The sequence below is a fragment of the Gadus morhua genome, chromosome 7 (genome assembly GCF_902167405.1).
Source record: "Gadus morhua chromosome 7, gadMor3.0, whole genome shotgun sequence".
Lineage (NCBI taxonomy): Eukaryota > Metazoa > Chordata > Actinopteri > Gadiformes > Gadidae > Gadus > Gadus morhua.
In genome coordinates, this window is record NC_044054.1 from 24,352,898 (window position 1) to 24,378,663 (window position 25,766).

A 25,766-nucleotide genomic window follows, 5' to 3' on the forward strand; every position below is an offset into this window, starting at 1 on the left:
CAGGGATTATCTAATTAGTATTTGCTGTTTATTTCCCTTGTTTGCATACAAGTACAGAGTACAAACTTTAACTTAAGTATAATCTTTATTTAAGCTTACTCTCCAAAAGCTACTTTATTGACCTAAAACACACACACACGCACACGCACACGCACACGCACACGCACACACACTCTTTCTCTTACTTTCTCTCATCCACACTCATCCATAATTTTCTGCAATCAGTGCATATGCTTACGTTCTTAACTTGTTGATATCTGCTAGTGTAGTTATCGTAGGCTAAAAACTTTGTGTCTAATAGTGAATGTGAAGTTGACGCATATTTTTTTTTAAGATTGAATTAATACCTTATAAGTGCTTAGTTTTAAAAGTTTATTCCACATATTGAAACTGTACCATCCTCTATAACAGGCCGTTTCTGATCCAAAATAAAATCGTCATAGCCAACGTAGTTGATATGTACAAAATATATATTTTAGTATCATTATGATTTGAACAGGTCTTATGAGGGTTAGTAAGGTTTCAACAAATAAATGGCGTATCAACTTAGTTGCCTGTCAAATGCATGTATGCATCTGTCAAGTCTGCTGCAACTCTTGTGAACGGATATGACGCAACCAAAAAATTAGAGGCGGAAGTCTCCCAGCGACCACAAACAACGCGCCAAATTTGTGAAAACATCAACACCGGGGTAGCGTTTGAAAACCTGCTTAGTGATAAAGTTCCACAAGGTAAAAACTACAATACAGGAAGGAAATTCATCATAGTATCAATATTATATATTGTCTCATTGATTAGGAATGGCGCTAGTTCGTCTTAAACAAACAGAACACAGAAAGACACGTCGTTTAACGTTATACCAGCTTTTCAAATCGGATTTTGCCGATTTGTAATACACCCGTGCATGAAAGTTTGACAGCTTGTTGATACTAAAAATTATTTGGTAATTTGCAGAATGGCAGTGCCATTTGTGCAGGATTGGGACCTCGTACAGACTCTTGGCGAAGGAGCTTATGGAGAGTATGAATGTTTCAATGCATTTTTTGCTTGCATGCCATCCCTGTATCTATCATCTGTTCAAGCGACTTTGCCCGTGTACTCTAAAGTACTTCGGTTTGAAATATGATATATAAATAAATGTAGCTTGCCTTGCCTAATCATCTTGCACACAGTCTTTGTACTTAATTTCAACTGAAGCACATTCCCGTTGATTCCGGTGTTTCGCTGTCTCCAGAGTTCGGTTACTAGTGAACCGGCAGACCGAGGAGGCGGTGGCGGTGAAGGTGATTGACACCTCTCATGCAAAGGAGTGTGCTGACAATGTTAGGAAAGAAATCTGCATCCACAAGGTCGGTGATTTATTGGCTTGTTATGTTTCTCACTTCAGAGTGTGCTGTCAGTGCTGACGACTCACGCACTATTCTTTTAAACTACCGTTTTGGGGAATGAGAAGATTACTGAAAGCAACTGAAATTAAGACAAACATCTGGTCATAGAGTTGGGAAGTCCCCTTTCCATCAAATAGAAAGCTGAATTGAACTAATTATTACATTACCATCATGTTATCTGATACATGATCTATTTTTAACTCCTGAAATAGGATGTTGCTGGGTCACAAATTACCATTAATATACAAAAGCTTTAATTTTGGATAATTGGGATAATATTGTTATTATCATTGACATGTATGTATACCTGTAACACTGTGCTACTCAACAGATTCTTAGTCATTCCAACATTGTGCGTTTCTTTGGTAATCGGAAGGAAGGCCCAACTGTCTATCTATTCCTTGAGTATTGTACTGGAGGGGAACTGTTCGACCGCATAGGTGAGAAAGACTTCTCCTGTTCCCCAGCGGCCTCTGAGCACAATACACATTCAATCAAACTTTATTTTTATAGCCCCTTTCTTGCAAAACAGCAGGACCAATGGCTAAATAACAGGAAACAGTTCAGTTAAATTATAGTAAGAAATTATATCATTACCACAGATTTACTTGGTGACTTGATTTAGCACAAAGGATTGATTTTATTCTCCCATCACTGTTCCGCTTCTGCCTGCCACCAACCAACTCATTGGTCCTGAAGCTTGTTTGTGTTGTCTTGTGTTGCTAGCCAGCCACAAAGAACGTTTCAGTTGATGTTTGCCCCCTTTAATGTCCTTCTCTTGTCTTCACTCCAGAACCTGACGTTGGAATGTCGGAAATAGATGCCCATCGTTTTTTCCAGCAGCTGATCGCAGCTGTGGTGAGTCGCAGAGGCTTCTATTGTTTGCATATTTCAACTTGTTTTCTACTCCTCTTATTTTGCCTACAATAATCTATCAGATGCTTAATCCAAAACAATTTGCAAATGATGCCGAGCTCAATTTAAGTGTTAATATAAAATAATTGTATCTGTAACATTTTCCTAAATGTCTGTCGTACCCAAATACACTTCCAGGAGTACCTTCACCATATTGGCATCGCCCACAGAGACATAAAACCAGAGAACATTCTGTTGGATGACAAGGGTGAGAGAATGGGCTTTGAATATGACAACGCACGCTTCATTTAGATTTAGATTTTATTTTATTTTTATGTATTATTTCCCCAGTTAGTCTTAGCCGATTTCAAATCCTTTTTTTTTTTAATGGGTATAAAAAATAGTTAACTTTTTATCACATTTCTTAGATAACATCAAGCTGTCAGACTTCGGCCTGGCCACCATGTTCCGTCACAAAGGGAAGGAGCGCCTGCTGAACAGGCTCTGTGGAACTCTGCCCTACCTGGCGCCGGAGCTCCTCGGCCAATCAGATTTCTATGCTATGCCGGCGGACGTGTGGGCCTGCGGGATCGTACTGACGGCGATGCTCGCTGGAGGTAGGTGGCAGCTACCAACCGCTCGCTGTACTTAGAGGGACAGGTGGCGGCGGTGGTGGTGGTGGTTGCGAGAAGGAAACACTAAACTCCTACTGTGTGTTAAAGGTCCCATGACATGCTATTTTATGTATTCTTTAATATAGGTATTAGTGGGCAACTAACACAGTATTCAAAGACGTTCCTGAAATTCAGCCGTGGTGCAGAGTTACAGCCACTCCGAGCCAGTCGCACATTGAGCTTCCCCCAAATGCGCTGTTTCGGTGGTTGGTCAAGGAGGAGGGTGGGGGTGTGGCCCTGAGCAGCTTGCAGCCAGGGACGGTACCATGCGCTCTGTTTACAGTGGATGTATCGCAATGGCGAGGCGCACACAGCCTTTAGCCGTGTTCTGTAAATATTCTAGAACACACGGGAGTCCTGGAGCTCTATCAGGTCCCATGACATGAAAATCTCACTTTGTGAGGTTTTCTAACATAAATATGAGTTCCCCTAGCCTGCCTATGGTCCCCCAGTGGCTAAAACTTGCGTTTGGTGTAAAACGAGCACTAGCTTTTCTGCTCGCCTTTGAAAAAACGGAGGCTCAAGCGCGCTGATTTGGAATGTCTGTGCTCATGACGTCATGAGGAATCTCGGCTCCTCCCCTTACTCTGCCTGGCCCGCCCAGAGACGTTGGCCCGCCAATGAGACTCGACCGTGCGAGCGCCACATGTGTGTGTGTGAATACACACACTGTAACGCAAGTGTTTCTTGTCGGTTCTTTGACGTGTCTTGTATTTCCACAACGAGACTGTCGTGGGGGTTATCTGAGCCATGTTTGAGAAGGAATTGGGGGAAAGGAACTTTGGTTTGACTCGCTGAAGTACATGAACTGCGACATGCCGCCGGTTGCCGCGAGGCACCATCGCCCGGCAGCGGGCAGCTGGCAGCAGGCAGCGCGCGGTTCAGTCGACTTCAGGTTGATGTGAAAGTGGAAGAACCAGAGACGTCGCAGAACCCGACAAAGTCGTTTGTGATTCATAATATCGTCTGGAGGCGCACACAATATATTATATGATATAGATATCTATGTATTATATGATATTATTTAGATATAGAGCTCCAGGACTGTAACTTTTTCTTGCATAAAAAGTGGTAGTCATTTGTAGTCGCTTAAAAGGCCTCTGAAACGCCACATGCTCACTGGTTTGGGAAATGTCTTTCTTAACTCTTTGGGTTTACAGTTGGCACATGTAGCTTTCCTGATCTCAGTTCGTGGGCAGGAGTTTTCTTATTTGATGTTTGTATTAAAAAAAAAATACGATATGTATTTACCCCAACTAACCAAACCAGTGGACTTCATTGAGAGATTTCCTTTGCTATGGTTTCAGAGTTGCCGTGGGACCAGCCCAGAGAAAGCTGTCAGGAATATACTGATTGGTTACAGAGGAAAACATACCTGCCACCATGGAAGAAGGTTCAACCAAGTCCTCTTGGTAGGTCTTTGTTTTTATTTAATCCTCTAACGCCCTGTATATGGCTAGCGGTTGTTGGACACAAAAACATTCTAGGTCAACTGGAAAACTGACTTCATTATTGTAATACAAAGGAAATAAATGTTTTCTTCTGTGTGTGTGTGTGTGTGTGTGTGTGTGTGTGTGTGTGTGTGTGTGTGTGTGTGTGTGTGTGTGTGTGTGTGTGTGTGTGTGTGTGTGTGTGTGTGTGTGTGTGTGTGTGTGCGCGTGGTCATGGTCTTCCCATATTGTTTACAGTCTATGTATGATTATGCACCACATATCTGAATCAAACTTCCAGAACATGTGAGGCCTGCTTCAACACTTCAGGGTTTTTGGTTCTTATCTTTTTTTTTAATCAATTGTAATTACTGCTTTATATTAATCTTATGTTATTTATCAATTATTAACAAATGGTTTCATGGACTTAAAGGTTTGTTGTCCAAGTTGTTGATGGCCAGTCCAGGGGAGCGTGTCAGCATCTCGGATATGAAGAAGGACCGTTGGTTCACTACAGGTACACACAGGCAACGGTACACGGGCACGTTAAAAAAACAAAAGGGAAACCCATGTCAACACCATGTTCCCCTGTAGGCGGGAACCCCCCCTCGGACTCTCATGGCTCTTCCAAGAAGATCCTTCGAACGGATGCTGGAAGCATCTCCCGGAACAAAAGGTCAGAGGTTGTCGTCTTTTTGACTGTCAATCCGACATTATGTGTGATTACTGTTATCCGGCTTAGTGTTGTTTCCAGTGTTACACGTGTTGGATGACTATAGGTGTGAGTTTATTCATCCCATCCATCTTTTAGCTGTTAAGATTGTATTTACAAATAAAATATAATGTGGATTGATTTTATGCAACATTAAGGCCTACTTGTGCGAGCCAGTCTTTGTTATAGGGACACGATTGGTTTTTGGTATTTCTCACTGTAATCTCTTATTATTATGTGACTTGTTGCTAGCTAACACGGTCGCGGATGTGAAGGAGTCAAGGGGGACATTCTTGATACTTTAACTTGCATTGACTGCACAGCACTGCACACACATTTCCCCTCTTAAGTTGAACGGGGCTTAGACGTGTGTTCTATGGGTTGGGTTCAGTGTTTCACAGCAGTTGCGCTGGTGCATGGATGTGTGTTATGAGCTCGGTGCATTTGATGGCGATTGAATGAATACTCATAAGAATGAGGATGTTTAAAATGTTACAAGAATAGAAACCACTTTTCTTTTTCTTTTTTTTTGATTAACATAATTATCCTTAATTTGTGGGACAGAGGGATAAATATTGTGACTGTCAAATTTCTGAACACTCAGCCTCCCTAAAATTAGAAACACAAAAACACCAGCTTTAGGAAGGCTTCTTCTTATCGATAGATGGGCCTGGTGCTGGTGACATGTAATCCGCTTCATCATATAGACCAAATCCATCACCAACATGCGTAGCCTCGTCTTCAACCAGAATACGTGCCCTTCCTGCCTTAAAAGCAGATGGCGCCCTCTAGATGGAAACTACGGTGTTACCGGTAACCACCGTGTTTTCAGAAGGAAACAACCCGGTGTGGAACTATGCCCAACGTTGCAACACAACCTAACCTCCGACGTGACTCCGACCCTGTGCGTTGTTGTGGTGCAGCGATGAGAGGATGCGGTTCTCCAGCTCCCAGCCGGACCCCCCGGTTCTGGGAAGGTGTTTCTTGGAGGCGGTGCTCTCCATGGGCCCCACAGACGGGCAGGTCAGCTTCTCCCAGCCCACCCGAACGGAACACATGCTGCTGGGGAGTCAGCTGCTGGGCACACCCGGAGCCAGCCAGGTAAACCTCACTCTCTTATTCAGCCGCACGCAGACCTGGGTATCCACACGGACAATTCCGTGTGCTTATGTCAGTTCCGGTTTTCTCTTTCAATCAAACTTCATTTTCATAGCGATATAAAAAAAAATACTATGGTTTACACCCTACTTGATGAAATCTTAACTACAAACTGGTATTATATGTAATATAATTCACTATATTAATCACGGTAGCTTTCTGGATTTTCCCCATGCAGCTACTGTTTAGAACCAAGATGGCCACTCTGAATTTGGCCTAAACGCTGAATCCTAAGTAGATCTTGGACCACCCTTTGTGTACTGACGTTCTTTTCTGCCCTGTAGACGCCCTGGCAAAGGTTGGTGCGCAGAATGACGCGCTTCTTCACAACGAAGAACGTCAACGACTCCTTCTCTGCCCTGAGGGACACCTGCGAGAGCCAAGGACTCGCATTCAAACAAACCTGTACCAATCAGGTAATGGCACATGATTCACACACACCAATCAGTTAATGGCATTTTCAATGCAGACCTCATCCAATGAGATGACCGCACAAGTCTTTAGCACCAATAAGGTAACTGGACGTGACTAGTCAGGGCACCAATGGGGTAACTCCGTCTGGAGGAGCTAGATGGCAGCATTATGTAGAGCAGGAAGCTGCACTGCTAGTGTGTTCAACGTCTAGCTGAAAGGTTCTGTGTTCAATCCCTTTCTGACTAACCTCAACCTGCTTCTTCATGACCAGTATCCTGATTGACTGTTAATTGCTTTGGGTACATGTGGGTGTGTGTCTTGATTTTATACTCAATGGCAGATAGTAGGTTGACGCATTATCGTTTTCCTTGCAGGTGACTGTTAGCACGCAGGATAAACGCAACAACAAGCTCATCTTCAAGGTCCATCTGTTCGAGATGAATAAGAAAGTGCTTCTGGATTTCAGACTATCCAAGGTACACTGGTCCATCAATGTATTTTTGTAATTTTTTCACGTGTTCTGTTTTACTCATTTTGTCTGTATCTCTCGGGTACCAGGGCGACGGTCTGGAGTTCAAACGTCTCTTCCTGAAGATCAAACAGGGGCTCAGTGACATCATCAGCCCTCAGAAGATCCCTCTAGCGATCACATAACGGGTTCTTTAAGTTAAGCCAGCGCTTTTATTTTTGTATGTATATGTTAGTATATGTACGTGCCAGTTTGGCAGTGTTAATAATTGTTTTGTTTAAATATGTTTTTATGGCTACCATGAATTTGATCAGTTTCACTGAGGAATTAGAAGTTTTTAAGGATTTGTGAGTTCGTGAAGAGGTCAACGTTAAAATAAAATAATTAAACCTTAAGCAAGCGTCAGTATTCAGTCACTTTAATGTGGAGTGCGGCATTCTATGCAATATTGACCAACACTTGTACTGTGAACCTAGAACTATTTATTTTGTGTTTTTATAAACTCGTGTCGCTCACTAAAAGCCAAAAGAGTACAAAATGTTTTTCAAGAGCAACGGCTCCGATGCAGGCTAGGAACCCGTGGCCTTCACAGTGATGGTGACGTTGACGGGCTCGTCGTCTCCAGTGGGCGGGGCTTGGCTGTTGGTTGGCGAGTCCTGTTCGGGTGGGGGGCGAGGTTGGGATAGGCGAGGCCGCTCTGGGCAGCGATATGGCGGGAACTGGGAGGGAGAGTGGTGGTGAGATAATGTCCAACAGGATTATGTATTTGGACTCTACAGGGTAGATATTGGGAATTATTGGAAAAGGAACTAACTGGACTAAAATAGTTGCAAATCCTAGGCTGTGCATTGAATAAAAAATTATGCATGTTGGTTTACAAAAAGCTATTCCAGTGCTTAAAGTAAATATGCTTATATTTATGTTTTTTGGACTAGACTAAAGTCTCTACTTTATATGTGGGATAGTCACTGACCATACCGCATATAAACCAAAGGGTGTGAACCAACAAATAATATATAAATAAAAAAATATATCTTGAATACATTACATATGTTTAATGTATTCAAGGTTGATATCAGTTGCCTCAAAACATGCTTAATAATATTTTGTTCATCAAAGAAATACAAATAAAATCATGATTGGAGGGTTATGGATCCAACAGGATTAAAAATGCTGCTTCATACTACCTGGGCTGGAACCAAGGTCATCACCGTCTGCGAGCTCGTCATCGGGGAAGTTGATGTTTTCTCTCGACTGGCCGTGCTGCCTGCATGGGGAGACCAGAACAAGACCGTTTAAGGGGATCAATGTCTCTATGAAATGGGGGATATTTCTGTGTAATGGGTACAAGTACTCACATGCCGAACAGCATATCGCGTAGACCTGCAGGAACATTAACATGTGGTAAATGTCCATTAATGGTGTAACAACAAAAAGGTATAATGTGTTTTTTGATACATGGACATTGTTTTTTTTATGGTCATGTTCATTTACTCTTAATTATATTTTAACTTTTGTAGGTTTTTATGTTTGCTATATTAGCAGCCTGTTTGTCTTGATTACTAGAAAATTTGTATTATTAGTAAGTTACTCGTTAAAAATAAAAAGCAGATGTTTTTGGACATAAAAACAACAAAATGTCAAAAATATTAAAATACTTTTTTCGATTAGAACGTTTAATAATTGCGGACTGACTCACGGGAATTGCGGTTGCGTAATAGGAACAAGAGTATCAGCAATGTAAGAATAGCTGCAACAATCATTCCACCAATGGCAGCTCCAATCACAGCAGGATACGCACCGAATGGTGGGTCCGCTGAAACACATCAAAGTTACCATTGCAACTATTTGAATGTCGAAACAGAGTTGAAGAGACACCCTGCCAACGATTCAGTTCTTTAGGATTATTCTTTAGAGCAGTCCTCAACCTTACAACAACAGTGGCTTTGGGCAGGCCATCATGTTGTGGAAATGGTTGTCCCAATATCATCATTTCGAATATTAAGCGTCTGGCATATAAATAAAGGGTTTATTTTGTACATTGGGTTGTTGGGTTTAATCCTATTTTCCTTCACTGAAACAACGGTGAAGTCGCACAGTGTTGGGGTTGAGGACCACTCATCACTACGCTGAACTGAGCTACAACCCTCCCTGGCATAGCATGAAAAGGTGCAAAAGGCCTCAGTATCACTTGTCATTTTAATGGGACTTTTCCCAGGCCCAACTGTAACCTGGACAAAATAAATGTCAGGGCTGTACTTCACAGCGTGAACAGATGAGCCAGGCCACGTCCTAAATAACCTGAGTTTATTTTGATTACATTTCTGTGATTCAAACAAGCCTAATCCTGCCACTTGCCTGCTTCTTGATACGACACACCTAATCATAAATATGACCATCTCCCTCTTTAAAAAAAAAAGTTTTGTAAAATCTAGCAGCAACACATACGTGGCCACAGAATCCAAAATCAAGAAGCCAGTCTCTGTGTTTCCTATTCAGTTTCAGTTTCCTGCTTCCAATCAGATCTGAAGTGTCTCATTGAAACAACAAGTATACTCAGGACCTAGAATGACGCAAAGGGAAAAGCTCATTGACTGACAGGGGAGGCCTGCGGAGTGGAGAACACACAGGGCACATAGTGAGGAGTTGGAGGAGGAGGAGAACACATGGGAGGAGGTGAAGAAGAGAAGAGGCAGTGGGGGGGGGGGTGAGAGGATGAGGAGCTGTGGTGTTAGTTGTGGGAGAAGTGTTATTGAAATGTGTGCGTGTGTATGTGTGTGTCTTTCACCTACGCAGATAACAAAAACCACAAAGAAAACTGGTTAGACAAGCATTGAATAAATGTCTTTTTTTGTAAACAGCAAGCATGCAAAAGCAATAGTAACTAAAAGTAAAAAACAATAAATACAGTCAGATAATTCATGCCAGTCCCCTTTAGGGTCTTTCTACTCCCCAATAGGATCGCACTCTCTCTTTAGGTACGGTGCAAAAACTGTGCTAGTCTCCCCTTTCCCCGGCCCGGTACCCAGCCCCGCCTGCCCTCTCTCCCCGCCCCCCCCCTCTCCTTACCTGGGGTCCGCTCTGCCGACGGGTGGCCCGCCGTGCGGTGATTGAGCGCCGTGACGCGGAACTGGTAGGTGTTGGTGGGGGCCAGGCTGCCCTGCGTGTGGCGGCGCGCCCCGGCCTCCGTCACCACGCTGGCCCGCCACTCTGAGAAGCTGCCTTCGTCCTTCTTGCCCCCCTTACGCTTCGCACGCTCCGTCAGCCATCGGATCTCCAGCAGGAAGCCGGTGAAGAGGGGGGTCGGGCCTCCCCCCTCCTCCTCCCCCCCCTCCCCCTCCCCCTCCTCCTCCTCCCCCCTCCTCCTCCCCCTCCTCCTCCTCCGGCCCCGCCTCCGTCGGTCTCCATCCTCCACCCCAGCTCCACCTCTCCGCGCTGGCGGCTGCTGTATATCGCCCTGTGCAGGGTGACGTTGGGGGGCATGGGGTACCCTGATATCACGCACGCACGCACGCACGCACGCACGCACGCACGCACGCACGCACGCACGCACGCACGCACGCACGCACGCACGCACGCACACACACACACACACACACACACACACACACACACACACACACACACACACACACACACACACACACACACACACACACACACACACAGAGGCACACACAAAGGCACACACAGGAACAAACAAGTTAAAATGGGTCAGGAGGTGCCCAATGGATGCACCAAAAACTGGTGTGAGACAGGGTGGACGTTTATGGTCTAAAGCAGTTGTTATCAAACAATTTCTGATCAACCCCCTCTCAAGATATACCATATGTACCACTAGGGTCACACATACCCACATTTTAGAAACACTGGTCCAGAGAAATTCAGAATTGTTACGTTTTGGCCATGGAATGGAAAATGTATTTACGCTGCATTACGGTGAGGGCTTCAGTTTTATGGGTTTAGTGTGGGTACGTCACTCAGGGTAAGGTTCTCGGGGAAAGCACCGCATCATGGGATTTGTCTTGATGAAAGCGTTCTGTGTAGTTTCATCTGGTGGTGTGTGTCGTGTGTCTATAAGTCACAATGGGGGCAAAGGAATTCGTACTCAGGACCAATAAGGTGACGGCGATCTCGGCCCCTCCCACTGCGTTGGCGGTGGAGCACCAGTACTGGCCGCTGTCCTGCGCCCCGTCCGCCTCGCGCACCGTTAGGTTGGCCCAGGCGGCCGCCCGCTGCAGCTGGTACTTCCTGGGCACGTCCAGCACGGCCTTCCTGTGGTTGTTGAACCAGGTGATCTGATTGGCTGGCGGGTAATTGGCTCCCAGGATGCATGTGAGCTGGACGTCGCCCCCCTCGTAGACGGACACCAAGCTGCGCTGGGTCACCAGCACCGGGGCCTCTGTGAAGGGTGGGGGGGGGGGGGGGGGGGACATATGTAAGGGAACACAGGTTAACACATGTTACCTGAATGATTTGTGTGTTTTGAGGGCATGCTGGTGAAGTGCAGGAGGAGCGGCGCCAGCGTACCCAGAGTCACCCTGCAGCTCTTGGGTGTCGCCACCAGGGGGTGTTGGGCACGGCAGGTGTAGGCCTGTCCGCTCCGGGCGGAGCCGTGGCGGAGCACCAGAATGTTGGCGTTCCCCTCCCCCGGCTGGCCCCCGCCATCGCTTCCCTCGGGCCCGTCCCACCACAGCAGGGCCCGCGGGACCCCCCCGTTCCAGGAGCAGGAGAGCATCAGGTACGTGTTGTTCCGGGTCGCGATGGCGAAACACACAGGCTCCGCCGGCGGTGAATCTTGGGAGTCCGAAAAAAAACAAGACATGGTGAATGGTGAGGTCCCTGGGGTGCGATGTGATTGGTCCGTGTGCTGCGTGACACTCACAGGTGCGCATGCTGCAGTAGGCTCTGTGGTTGGGTGGCGCATACGAGCCCAGGCAGGTGAACAAGGTGTTGTTTGACGCCCTGGCCACCGCCGCGGGAGGGTTACGTTGTTGCTCAGTTTGTCTATTTCCTGTCCCGGGACGGCTACTTCCTGGCCCAGGCCCAGCAGCCCTCGGGTCCAGTGGAGGGTGGGGGCCGGCAGCCCCCCCGGCCAGGAGCACTGCAGGCTCAGGGAGCTGTGGTTCAGCACGGGCTCCACCGAACACGACGGAGAGCCGTCCGGTGGGTCTGCAGGGACATAATACAGCGTGACACGGCAATGATGTGCCCTATGGGAGAAACAGGAAGTCCTAGTCTGAACCTGGTCAGGCTGAAGCAATGCAGGTAGCCTACAAAAAGGGGTCAAGTTCTGTGTGTTTACGTCACATCAGCCAAAGCAAACGGAAGGGCAACGATGACAAGCACAGACCACCGAGAGCCCCTGTTTGTCATGGCTGTGACATCATAGTTGTGACATCACACTGTACCTGTCAGAACCCCCAGAACATCCTCAGCCCTCCTGCACATTCCTCCAGGGTCCAAAGATCTGGTGTTTCCACTCTGCTGGCTGTCAGTGTGTGTGTGTGTGTGTGTGTGTGTGTGTGTGTGTGTGTGTGTGTGTGTGTGTGTGTGTGTGTGTGTGTGTGTGTGTGTGTGTGTGTGTGTGTGTGTGTGTGTGTGTGTGTGTGTGTGTGTGTGTGTGTGTTCTGATGTTTGCCAGGTTGTAGATCTCGTTGTGGTGTTGTTGATATGGGGTAGTAAGACTAACCGATTTGGGTCAGAATGTGGACGGCAAACAGTGGCATGGAGACAGGATGATACTGAAACCAGAAGAGCTCGACAGGGAAAAGGAGTTTGGCGTAGGAACAGGTGAGAGAGTGGGGACAGTAGAAGTAGTAGAGACAGTGGAGACAGTAGAAACGAGTGTTGATGACGATAGGAACATCAACGCCTGCCTGCGTTCCTCACTCCTGGAACTGCTCCAAGAGCCTTTCAGAATTTTGGCGACATATCTAAGACTGAACTCATCATCTTTGCTCCTGATTTAAATGATTACATGGTTACGTTTTGGTCTGTCCAAGAAGGAAGAACGCCAAATTGGGATTCAGGTGAAGAGGAGACACGGCTGGACTGTGACGGTGAGGTCCAAGGTCAAAAGCACAAAGGTCAAACATCATGGGTGAGACTCACAGAAAACTGTCAGGTTGATGCTTTTGATGGAGCTGGTGTCGAGCTGGGTGTTCTGGGCCCGACAGGCGTACTTTCCGGTGTGTGAGCGGAGGATCTTGTTGATGATGAAACTGGGTCCACCGTTGACCTGGGAGTTGTTGTAGTACCAGGTGTACACGCTCGGAGGGTTGGACTGGGCCTGACACATCAGCAGAACCCGCTCACGCTCCAGGGCCGAGTATCCCTTCTCCGTCAGACTGTACGGCGTCACGTCAATCTGGGGTATGTCTGGGCCGTCTGTGGGTAAAGGCTTGGTTTAGAGATTTTAAAATCCAAACTTAATAAAAAGGTATCAGAAGGCTTGCCTTCAAGGGGCTTTAGGTAAGACTTAATGGCTATGAGATTGAGGGTTATTTGGTAGAAATGCCAACACCATTCGTCAGCTACCCTGATTGGTTAGGGGAATCTATCTCGCCTGTCAATGTGCATACACAACATTATCATAGCTCCACTACAGCTGTGTGAATGCAACAAAAATCGTGCGTCCCATTTCTACCCCTTACCCCTCCCCCTTGGTTTGAAGGGTAAGGGTGTCCCAATTCTCATTTTGGTTAAGGGGTAGGGCGAAGACAAAAGGCTACGTAGCCCTTGAAACGAAGCGAAAACGTAGCTTGAACGAAGCTATACAAGGACCACACTTCAAAGGGAGGGCTTCGAGGAAAATCCGGCCGAAAATGCATTTTTACTAGTTGTTATCATTCGGACTCATGATGTAAAAGTTGACTGTATATTCAGCTCGAAGTCATACACGGACAATGCGATCTCTGAGCTCGATATAAAACATGACATAACGGTAAATAACCGTTGAACTATACAAGATTTTAGCGCTCTCTAGTGGCCAACCGAAATCGCCAAATAAACAAACAGCAGCGATGGTTCAAGCGAAGGACACGCACAAATGTAAGTATTTTCAGCACTTTAATTACGGCAGACTGGTGTAATAATACTATTTTCGAGCGGTTTTTAATTGTGAAGTTAGTTTTGAATCACTAGTCAAGTTTGTTTTGATTCACTAGTCAAGTTTGTTTTGAATCACTAGAAGCCGATGCTAATGTGTTCCGCTATCGCTATTTGTTGAGATAGATATCCGATAACCCTTGACATGACATGTTAAGGTTTCAAGTAACATTTGTGTGCAGTGGATATGCTTACTACTACTATTCCTTGGTTGATTATACAGGCGCACTGCTTTGATATCGGTAAAGCTGCCACCTAGGCTACGTCGCTCGCCTGTCAAACTGAAGATTTCCTTTCCACCTTTACCTCAGGGACACCACAGGAGACGATAGTTATGTTATTATAACTCTAGTTCTATGATTGTAGGCGTAGCCGTCTAGGCTTCGCCTTATGGGCTTGTCCCGTGCGCGCGCCTGCGCGCGCTGAAAATTCAAACTATGCACCTATCAGCGTGGGCACCGCCCACATTTCCCACGGTATCGTGTCTATATAACGCGGTGTATACCGTCGCTCATCCTCCACGCTTTTCTTTCAGCATTTGGAGGGTACAGCAGGTGGGAAACTAGACGGCTACGCCTACAATCATAGAACTAGAGTTATAATAACATAACTATCGTTCTATTTCATGTAGGCTACGCCGTCTAGGCTTCGCCTTATGGCTAAGGTGAAGCTGCGAGCGGAGCCCGATCAATGTACTCCTGCTGGACCCCAGTCAAAACGACCTAAGTCACCAGAGCACATTAAGACTCAAAAAGCCAAGGAAGTGTAAAACACAACAGCTTTATAAAAAACTAATTCCTCCTAGATCAAGCAAGGCAATGATCAAGGGAGAAAAAAGTGAGTCTGTAAAGACTCCGGCTCTATTCCGTGCTTCATGGAACCCATGAAAAGGAAAAGAAAACCAGAGCAACACGGTTTCCATTAGGTCCGCTACCACCGGGGGCGGAGCTACGGAATTCGGCTCTCCAATAATGGGACTCTCTCGGCCGTTTCTTATTTGAAGAAAACGGCGGGAGTGCCTCACTGGTAAACAAAACCACCAGACAATTGGCGAGCCAATAGAAAACCCCCTAGCCTTTTTTTTTTCATTTGAAAAAAGGTGGGAGAGTAAGAGACTGGTAATCAAGACCAACTCGCCAGCCGGCGAGAGGAAATCCAACCACGCGCTTTAAAGAACATGTCTATATTCTTAAGACGTAAAAGGGGTCCCGGACTCTAGCAAAGAGTTGCCGAGTGAGCCCCTGGACATGTCTAACATGTAAAAACGGACAAAGGGCCGGGGGAAGACCAAGACGCAGCCGCGCAGATGTCTTCCACCGAAACGCCCTTGAGTAGAGCCGTTGAAGCGGCCACCGCTCCGTGTGGAGGAGCTTTAACGCCCAACGGTGGCGCCAAAGCCCTGCCGAGAGTAGGCTAGGCAAACACCCTATCATACCCAGCGAGAAAACCGCTGCTTAGAGAGAGCGCGGCCCCTGCTAGCGTCGCTATAACACACAAACAACTGTTGTGTGGAGCGGAACGCTGCCGAGCGATTCACGTACATAGCCAACGCCCGAACCGGGCACAGGAGATGCAACTCCGCCTCCGCCTCACTAGAATGAGGCGGGGGGGTGAAAAGCCTTAAGCACAATATCCCTCGACCGAAAATAACTATTAATGTTCTTCGGGAGGAACGCAGGATTAGGTCTGAGCAACGCGAAGGAGCTGTCCTCGTTTAGCAACAAGCAACTCGGGCTGACAGACAGAGCGGTTAGCTCACCGGCCCGCTGGCAGAAAGCCAAGGCCAACAAGAGCGCCGTCTTGAATGACAGGGCATCCAAGGGGCCTGGGAGAGAGGCTCGAAAGGATCCCTGGACAATCCGCGCAACACGGTGGGGAGATCCCAGCGTGGTGTAAGCACGCGTGAAACAGGCCTAACCCGTCTAGCCCCACGCAAGAATCTCTTGACCAGTGGATTGGCTGAAAGATCGGTCCACCATCACAGCCTGCATGGCCATGCCGAAACGGCTGCCGCATAGACCTTCGATAGTGGAGAAGGCCCAAACCTTTTTCCAATAAGTTTTGCAGAAACGAAAGCACGCTTCCCACCTCGCATTGAGATGGGACAGCGTGGTTCGTCTCACACCAATTAGAGAAGGCGCACCACTTCGCCGCATAGAGGGAAGAAGTAGAAAGCGCACGAGCACTCTGAATAGGGTTGATAACCGTCTCAGGCAAACCTTTTGCCCTGCAGGATCAACCTCTCAGGAGCCAAACCAACAGCCGTCCCGAGACATCGGCGGGTGGTGCACCGTCCCGTGGGCCTGTGAAAGCGCATCCGGCCTGAATGGTACTGGCCAAGGCGCCGACCGCGAGGAGCGCGGCAAGCTCTGGAAACCACAGAGCTGAACGGTTCTCCGGGGCCACTAATATCAGGGACAGTCTCTCCTGTCTGACCCGTTCCAGAAGAGGAAGGATCAGCTGGAGCGGGGGAAACGCATACAAGAGAGCCCGCGGCCAAGGTGTGTGTGCCAACGCATCTACCCCCAACGGGGGAAGATCCCGAGGGGCTGAGGGAGAACCACCACCTGCAGTGCGTGTTCTCCCGGGACGCGAAGAGGTCCACCTGCGCTGTCCCGAACCTCTGCCAGATCAGTCTGACAATGTCGGGATGGTAACCGCCACTCGTCTCGGCGGGGACCGCCTCGAGACATGAGGTCCGCCCCAAAGTTCTGGGCGCCCGCGATATGCAGGGCTCTCAGACTGCGGAGGATACTGATGAGCCCAAAGCCAGAGCTCGACCGCCTTTCGGTGGAGAGCAGGGGAGCGGACCTCCCCCCTGTCTGTTGATGTACGCCGCCGCGACACGCTGTCTGTCCTGATCAGAACGTGGCGGCCGCGCACCAGGTGAAAGAAATGCAACAGCACCTTTCCTCACAGCGTCGAGCTCCAACACATCTATGTGTGCTGTAGGGGGCGTGCGCCACTCGTCTCCGACCGAGTGAGAGAGGCACGTTCCTCCCCAACCCGTCAACGAGGCGTCCGTGAAGACCACTACGTAGGACGCCACCCTGCCCAGTGGAACACCCTTGAGAAGGGCGGAGGGTCATTTCCAATATTCCAGGTCTGGCGACACCGAACGGGGGACGAGGAGCACCCTGAGCTTGTGTCGCCTGGGGTCCAACCGTTTGGCGAGCAAACCACCGCTGGAGTCCTGCGCATAAAAAGCAGACCCAGGGGGACCACGGGGTGGGCAGCTGCCATCAGCCCCAACAGGCGCATGGTGGACAGTGGCGGTCAAGTTGTCTGCGAACGTGAAAACGGGAGAGCGCCGACAGGATGGCGTCTCGCCGAGGAGGCGAAAGCATCGCAGTCATGGTGGCTGAGTCTAGGCAAAGCCCCAAGTAGACTGTCTGCCGGCTGGGGAGCGGGGAGCTCTTCTCCCAGTTGATGGCAAACCCAGGAAGGGAGAGATGGTTTATCACCAACATGGTGTCCCTTCTCGCGGTCTCTTCTGAGTTGCTCAGAATAAGCAGATCGTCTAGTAGAAGAGAATCCTCTTTCCCTGACGTCTGAGCGGTTCCAACGCCGTCTCCACACACTTCGAGAAGGTGCGCGGCGCCAGGGAATAGCCGAACGGCAAACACTGGTACTCGTACGCCATCCCCATAAAGGCAAAGCGGAGAAGAAAAGAACTTCCTGTGCGCCTGCCGAACAGGGACGTGGAAGTAAGCACCCTTGAGATCCAGGGATGTGAAACCAATCGTCCTCTCTCACACACCGGAAACAATGCTCCGACCGTGAGCATTCTGAACTTCCTCGTGGCAACGAATCTGTTGAACACGCGAAGATCCAGAATAGGTCTCATTTCCCCTGACTTCTTGGAAACAGGAAGTAGCGGGAATAAAAACCTAGGTGAGACTCGTGGGGGGGAACGACAGTGATGGCCCCCTTTACCAAGAGACGTGCCACCTCTGCTGCCAGAGCCGTGCTCGCAGCGGGTCCCGTAGCGTGGTCTCCACCAACCCCATAAAGGGTGGGGGACGACGCTTGAACTGTATGGGATGGCCCATCTCAACGTGGTGTCCAACCACGATGGCAGAAACGCACCGCTCTTGCCAACACGCATAGCGGTTGGAGAGAGGGCGAGCCGACAGCTGAGGAAGACCGTCCAGGAATAACCCGTATTCCTCTGCCCCTACCGCCTTCACACTGCGTGTGGACCAAGGGGGGCTTCCCACGAAAGGGAGGAGGCTCAGCGAGCGTAGGAGACGTACCACAACTAGCAGTTGTAAAACAACGAGCTGTCTAGACGTCGCGCTCGTGCCCGCCTGAACAGGGAGCGAGCCGTCCGGCCGCAGCACCTGTGCGCATGCGCTGTCCGCAGGCTGTAGCCACAGCGCGCGGACCCATCTCCTCACCTATAATGTGGGGAACCAGGAGACCGTGCAACGAGTCTCTGATCCGTCCACGAGGCTCCAAGGGACGCCGCTTCTTAGAAGCAGGTGAACCAGAGGCCATGTGAACACGCCGTCCGACCGCCACCCTACAGCCACCGGGCCTGAGAGGGGGAAAGAGGCAACATGGAGGAGCGCACCACAAGCGTAGGGCGCAGGTGGCCTGGGGAATATCGCTCTTTAGGTACCATGTACTGCCGTTCGGTCAGCCGAACGGTCTTTACTCTTTTCTTTAATAGGGAAAGAAAAAGTAGGAGCAAGCGTCCGGAACTTCCCTGTCCGTAGGCGCTGCTGCTCTCCCCGTGCGCGGCGGCTGCTGCACCGGGGCTGGAGTCGGAGGCGGCCCCATGGAACGCTGGGACCGGCCTAGACCCCGCTTCCTCTCAGCCTGCTGGCGGGAGGAGCCCGTGAGAATCGTCCCGAACCGGGGAACGATCCTCACGGACTGACTGCTGGTGCGCGAGCACCTCGGAGAACCTGGGACCAAATAGGCCATCCAGCGCTAGTGGACCCTGGACGAGGCTGGCCCGCTCTCGTTCCGGCCCCGCAGTGTGGGAGAGCCATATGGACCCTTTGAATCATGGTAGCCCACGCCATATGCTGGCCGGCCGAAACAGCTATCGGCTGGCATAACTGGAGGATGGCGCTGGAAAAGCGGGGAAACCGCCAGCCATCTCGCGGCTTCCTCCGGGCCGTAGGCCTCCCTGTCAGCCGACAAGGAGACCATTGCAGAGGAGAGCAGGGCGATGTTGTTGACCGCCGCCGCGGATTGAGAGGCACAAAAGAACACCCTGTCCGTTAGGCCGACAATCTGCTTCTGGAGGCGGTCGGGGGGCAGCGGCTTTTCGTTAAGGAGCCATCCGGCGCTCCGGACAGAGAAGCGCTGCCAGGGGAAGGCTCCAGACGAGGGATCCCCCTCGCCTGAGCCATCGGCCCACCCCTCCAACGTTGGTGAAATCCGTGTAGGATCTTACCGGAGCCTTCAGGGTCGAAGGGTCCTCACCGGCAGCAATAAACAAGTGCTGCAAAGGCGGGAACCAAGGGGCACTGGGTAACCCGCCGGGAAAAAGATGGGGTGCGAAAGCACTCGCCCTGCATATCGTCAGATACGGGGGCGAGAGGCGGGGCCGGCATGGGAATCCCTTTGATGGCCGCCGCCTCACCCATGATCTCCCGGAAGAGATCGGTCATCCGGCGCGGACCCTCGTGTTGTATGACGGTGGCGGTTGTACCCGGAGAGCGGGAAAAAACCGGACGCCGAGTCCGCCGAAGACGTCGTCCAGGGAGGCGTCGATGATGCCATCGTCGACGTCAGGTCCGAATAGGTCGATGGCGTCAGCCATTTCCACCGCCAAGGGAAAAGAAGAGAGTGCCTGGAGAGGATCCCCTCTTCAGGCAGCTCCCGGCAGGCGACACAGGAGACGGGGGCCACCATAGCAGCCAGCGGCGTGGTCGTCGCCGAGGCACCAAAAGCACGCCAAGTGCCCGTCACCCCGGTGCCAGGGAGGCGGGACAGGAGGCGCATAGGAGTCCTGAAAAGGACCTAATTCTAGGAGCGCTCTCAGGCGGCCCTGAAAAGGGCCATTTGTCCGCGGCCTTCGCCCGAGCCGCTGCCACCGGCTTGGGAGATCCGTGTTGAAGTTCTCATCTTCATAATAGTAGTTCTCAATTTCTCGCTGATAAGCACAAGTGCTGAAAGAAAAGGGAGGATGAGCGACGGTATACACCGCGTTATATAGACACGATACCGTGGGAAATGTGGGCGGTGCCCACGCTGATAGGTGCATAGTTTGAATTTTCAGCGCGCGCAGGCGCGCGCACAGGGACAAGCCCATAAGGCGAAGCCTAGACGGCGTAGCCTACATGAAATAGAAACCAGACGGCTCATTAATTTCAGGGGGACCAGGACAATGAGTTCCTAAAATCGGAAATGATCGCTAGAAAACAGTGGGAGTGAGTCTTACGTTGTTCAATCTTTTCATTCTTGGCGTCTGTTTTTCTACTTTGGTATTTCTGTGTTGAGCTCAATAGCCCACTGAATGTCTGTGTCATTATACCAATTGCCTAATGAATGTATCAACCAAACGAGACCATTGTTTTTGTTGTAATTTAGTATTTTGGTGTGTGTGTGTGTGTGTGTGTGTGTGTGTGTGTGTGTGTGTGTGTGTGTGTGTGTGTGTGTGTGTGTGTGTGTGTGTGTGTGTGTGTGGTGTGTGTGTAGCCGAGCTAAATTTAATTTGATTTTGTTTTATTTTTTATCATTGTTCATACCTTTTTTTATGTGAACTCCACCAAATATTGGTTCCTAAGTAAGTGGGTTTCGTTGTTCCCTATGGCATGCCTTTTGTTTCCCTGGGGAGTGGTTTGGCGTTGCACCTGTGTGTACCTGTGTGTACCTGTGTGTATGTGCAATGACAACAAATAAAATCCTATCCTATCCTATGGAAATGTTTTGATATGTTGAGGGGAGTGTCTTATGTCTGCATTTCTTTGAAAGAGCACAGCACAGAAAGCAGACGGACGGAGTTACAATGGGAGATCCAGCGAGTTTTAAAGACATGTGACGCGTCGCATCACATAGGGAAGTTAACGCCAGCATTTCTGACGTTTTTATCCACTAATTCATTATGTTATGTGAGGCAACGCAACGCAACGTATGCTTGATCTGAAACATGCCTACTCGTGGCTTCTGTTGACATAGCAGTCAGCGACGATGAAGCCACGTAATGGAGGGGCGTCCCATTTCTTAGGGGAACGTTTTTACACCCTCTGTATTGAGGGCAAGGGAAGGGGTAAGGTGGGAGGGGTAAGGGGAAGGGGTAAGGGGGGAGGGGTAAGGGGAAGGGGTAAGGGCTAGAAATGGGATTGGGCCTTAATGGCTATGAGATTGAGGGTTATTTTGGTAGAAATGCCAACACCATTCGTCAGCTACCCTGATTGGTTAGGGGAATCTATCTCGCCTGTCATGTGCATACAAACATTATCATAGCTCCACCACAGCTGTGTGTAATGCAAACAGAATATTTTTAGGTTGTTTATTTTCAAATACTGGCTCTGTTCCTGTTACTTTCTTACCTTGCGAGGAGCTGGATTCGCAAGATATCGATCACAAGAGACCCATCCTGCAGGCTTCAAGTCATGTGCTTGTGGCCAATCAGGTGTCCTATGAGGAATTACCTGACCTAACGATAGGTGATACACGATGACAGACAAATGAGTCTCCTGCCAATGGCAAGTGCCTTCCCTTTTCCAAACTGTTTCCAAAAGGCGACTTCCCAGACGGTGCTGTGAAACCATCAGGTTTGCGGTTTTCTGGCTCCCTCTCTTTACAACTCTCCAATCTGACCTACAGTACATCCCCTTAAACAACCCCTTATGGCCCCAATCCTCGAACCCTGCTTTGGCAGTGATATAGATATAGATGCATCTTTTTTTGAATTCGCTTTTGAAGGTTTTATCCCTTTTATTTATATCGGCCTTCCCAGATAAACGAGCCATTTCCGAACAGAGGCGACTCACAGACTACGTCCATCAGGGCCCGGTCCGAGCGCTTCCAGGTTGACCGCGTTGCTGACCACGCAGCGGTACCAACCGGTGGTTGTTCCGGTTCACGTTGGACATGATGAGCATGCTGCTGTTTGCCCGGGCGATCGTAGTGGACAGGAGTGCCGGGCCTTTCGTGCTCCCACTCATAGAGGATGGGTGAGGTCCCGTTTCCCAGGCCGCAGGCGCAGCACTACCACCGATCCCTCCACCGGAGACAGCATCGCTCAGCAGGACATAGGGCTTACTGACCGGAACTATGTTCAGGAGAGAATGACATTGAATATATTATTTTTCCCCAAATGTTCACAATATTTAAATACAATGTTAGCCTTTAAGTTTACAGGTGCATAGGGGGATGCACCAATAATTCGATATTTTGGCGGTTAATGATATTAAGAAGCTACAGGCTGATACTGATACATTTTATTGCAAAGACATCATCTCAATGTCAGTTTTGCACACAAGCACAGTCGCATTCTGTCTTGTGTCATTTGATCTAGGCCTTGTCTCACCGCGGACGGTGAGGCGTACGTAGTAGTAGCGGAACTCGGGTCCTTCTGGCCTCTCGTAGAAGGCTTGGCACGTGTACAGGCCTTCTGACGCCCGTGGAAGCTGGTCGATGCTGAGCGACGCGCTGTGCGAGATCACCGCTACCGAGCCCAGCGTGGCGGCCAGCGCCTGCACCCGAGGACCATGCCCGAAGTTGTACACCACAGCCTTGATTTTGTCGGTGCCCTGCTTGGTGAAGCCCCAGATGTAAATGTCCGGTAAGGTGGTGCCGCACTCTAGGATCACGGCCATGTTCACCACGCCATACACCTGCACGTCATCGTACACCACTTCCCCCGGGTTCAGGATATTCACGGCTGGAGACGAGAGAGAGAGCGGGGGTAATGCATGATGGGGAAAATGACCGCACACAGGGCGAGCATTGTGTGTGTGTGTGTGTGTGTGTGTGTTTGTGTGTTTGTGTGTGTGTGTGTGTGTGTGTGTGTGTGTGTGTGGTGTGTGTGTGTGTGTGTGTGTGTGCGTGCGTGCGTGGGACCTACACCGGAGGTTTTCTGTTACAGGATTGGTAACACGGTAATGCTGAGAGCCTGCAGGACTTGAGTGGGTCAGTAGAGGTTAAATTTGACCAGTAACATGATGGGCTCTCCCTGGAATTAGATTTAGTTACATTGTCTCCTTCCGGATACCAGATAGCGTTTGTTTACGTCGTAAACAAATGACTATGATTACATAGCATCGCGAGTTCTCTGTACTACTCTGTGCTGCTGGTTGGAGTTGGGTGTGTGTTCCTGGTTGATGGATGGGGTTTACGAAGCAGCCAGGACTGTCCACTTGTGAGTCTCAGGTGGAAGATACTAGCATGTAGTTCCTCGGTTCAACGGGGGTCAACAGGAACACATGGGATTTAGTGTTTTTATTTATTATTAGATATATAGAATGCATTTTGTGTTCGTCCAGTTAGAATCTGGATTGCTAGTTCATATTCATATGATTGGGAATTGCGAATTGCGATTGCGAATTTTTTGGGCAGGTGCTCTTCAGGGGACCATTCGCTGGTTGCTGGTTGCAAGGATCGGCAAAGCTCCTCTCAATGCAAATCCACACCCCCATAACTGTTATGTGTAAACTATAGGTGACATCTGTATTTTTTTAATACAGATGCCACCTTTCACAGCAAATACTGTGTGTGTAGTGAACCACTATCTATTCCTGGTCAACGGTTTTTTCATAGCTGAGTGTTTTTCCCTGCATTCAAACCGTGGGGTCATTATGGAGTACTATAAGTCCTTAAAGTACGCCAGTACTACTCAGCAATTTTCATGACGTACAAAGGCACTTGAAAACAAACTAAATACCAAGTAAGTAATAAACCAAGTAAGCCAAATTCTTAAAATCAGGAGTATGGTGGTTATCAATTGAAGAAAGAAAAGCCTTGAATTGATATCTATGAGTCTCGGTGACTTATGGTTTGGGAGAATTTTACTATACCCTTAGAAGAATTATAATCATTTGCTTGCCTTATACGTTATATGATGAGATGACCTTGCCTTATATGTTATATGAATAAGATAGGCGGACTGGACTAACACTTCTTTGATGAGCCTCTTGGAGAAATTCTTGCTTCTTAAATAGATCATCTAATGTTCTGTGCCACCAGTATGTGCCAGGTGTTCCTTGTGAAATAAAATCAGATATTCTGATCGAGACATCCTAATGGCTGGAAATGTTGTGAAAGGAATGGATAAGGGTACCCACCAAGGGTACTGGATGAGAGAAACTGGGTGGAAGGCTTGCCACCAATTCTTGGCAAACCAAGTTGTGCCCGAAGACCATGAACATAACGATCGAGACAATACAAAGTGTGTGCCGGAGTGGTTCTGTGGACCAGCTCGGCTTTCGTATAACTTTCTTAAAATTCTAAATAACAGGTCTCAAACTTGCCCGGTTTCTTGATCTATTTTTCTTGTCAGCGTTTAAGTGTTTCACTTTCCTCAACAATAGTCTTACAAAAGTTTGACCAACCTCCTACGCAAAACAGAAAGAGCTGTAAAGGGGTCAATCCAGGGGTCAAGTAGTACACACCAACCCTTGATAACAAGGCCTTATCTTATCTTATCTTATCTTATCTCAAAGAGACGGCCACACTCACCTTCTGCATCGGTGGGGTCCGGGCTGAGGAGCAGACAGATAAGGGTCAGAACAATCAGAGGGACACCATTTTACCATGATGAGAGCCAGTCCCAGTACGGCTACTGTGCAGAAACACACGCCGGAGCCTCCTGTAGCTAGGTACTCTGCTCTGCCTTTTCCAGTGACTCACTGGCCTGAGGCTGCACCTCATTACACTGAGAGTATGCAAAGGGACTGGATTACTAAACTGATTGGACCTGAATTATTGATGTTTCTCTGTCTTTGTCCCCCTCTTTGGCTCGCCTTGTCTATCTCCCCTCCCCGGTCTCCCCTTTGTCCCTCTCTATATATCTTTTTTTTATTTTTCTCTCCCTCTCCTTGTTCTGTCACTTTTGTCTTCTTAATCCATCATTTATTTCGATATCTCTGTTTCTCACCCATTTTATGTGTTTCTGTCTCTCTCTGATTACCCTTCTCTATTCCGTTCCCTCTATTAACATATTTTTTCTCTTTTGCCCTGCGTTTCTTTGTGTCACTGTGTCTGTAGCTCTCTATCTGCTCTCTCTCCCCTGTGTCCTCTCTCACTCTCTCTCTGTCTTCTCTCTCTGCGTCTTTCTGTGTCTCTCTGTGTGTCTCTGTGTGTGTCTCTCTCTCTGTGGTGTCTCTCTCTCTCTCTCGCTCTCCCCTGTAGCAGGGTTAGAATGACATGGCGCTCCTACACTCATCTATTATAGAACACAGGTGGATAGGCTGAACAGTTTCACATCTTACCAATACACACACGCACACGCACAGACATAGGCACGAACTGCACTTAGGTATTGCACGCAACCACACGTGTGAGTGGCGGATGGCTGGTTTAGGCAGCCTCACCTTGCCAGAGTCTATGCCTAATGGCTTCAATACATGGGCCTAAACCAAACATTCCTCTTCA

General features: G+C 48.8%; 2 protein-coding genes across 2 annotated transcripts; one reads left to right on the forward strand and one right to left on the reverse strand.

Moving 5' to 3' along the window:
- The first annotated feature begins 612 nt into the window (after positions 1-612).
- On the forward strand, positions 613-7,495 carry chek1 (checkpoint kinase 1). The gene is made up of 14 exons (XM_030362215.1): positions 613-731; positions 955-1,020; positions 1,235-1,349; positions 1,720-1,828; positions 2,182-2,246; positions 2,442-2,511; positions 2,672-2,860; positions 4,225-4,329; positions 4,781-4,864; positions 4,942-5,023; positions 5,983-6,160; positions 6,502-6,633; positions 7,006-7,107; positions 7,190-7,495. Exons 2-14 carry the CDS (start codon positions 956-958, stop codon positions 7,283-7,285), a joined length of 1,392 nt encoding a protein of 463 aa, XP_030218075.1. The 5' UTR covers positions 613-731; position 955; the 3' UTR covers positions 7,286-7,495.
- A 7-nt stretch (positions 7,496-7,502) lies between these two features.
- Positions 7,503-25,043, reverse strand: vsig10l2 (V-set and immunoglobulin domain containing 10 like 2). The gene is given in 18 exon segments (XM_030361063.1): positions 7,503-7,819; positions 8,288-8,367; positions 8,459-8,483; positions 8,800-8,916; positions 10,170-10,427; positions 10,469-10,591; positions 11,209-11,502; positions 11,631-12,272; positions 13,215-13,490; positions 22,166-22,196; positions 22,198-22,242; positions 22,244-22,309; positions 22,311-22,373; positions 22,375-22,407; positions 22,409-22,446; positions 22,705-23,058; positions 24,852-24,874; positions 25,039-25,043. Coding segments are annotated over 18 exon segments (2,697 nt in total). The 3' UTR covers positions 7,503-7,595.
- Between the last annotated feature and the right edge of the window lie 723 nt (positions 25,044-25,766).

Coding starts and splice junctions, on each gene's coding strand:
- chek1 (XM_030362215.1), top strand. CDS start 956: ATGGCAGTGCCATTTGTGCAGGATTGGGACCTCGTACAGACTCTTGGC. Junction 1,021..1,234: donor GGCGAAGGAGCTTATGGAGA/GTATGAATGTTT, acceptor CGCTGTCTCCAG/AGTTCGGTTACTAGTGAACC. Junction 2,247..2,441: donor AGCAGCTGATCGCAGCTGTG/GTGAGTCGCAGA, acceptor ATACACTTCCAG/GAGTACCTTCACCATATTGG.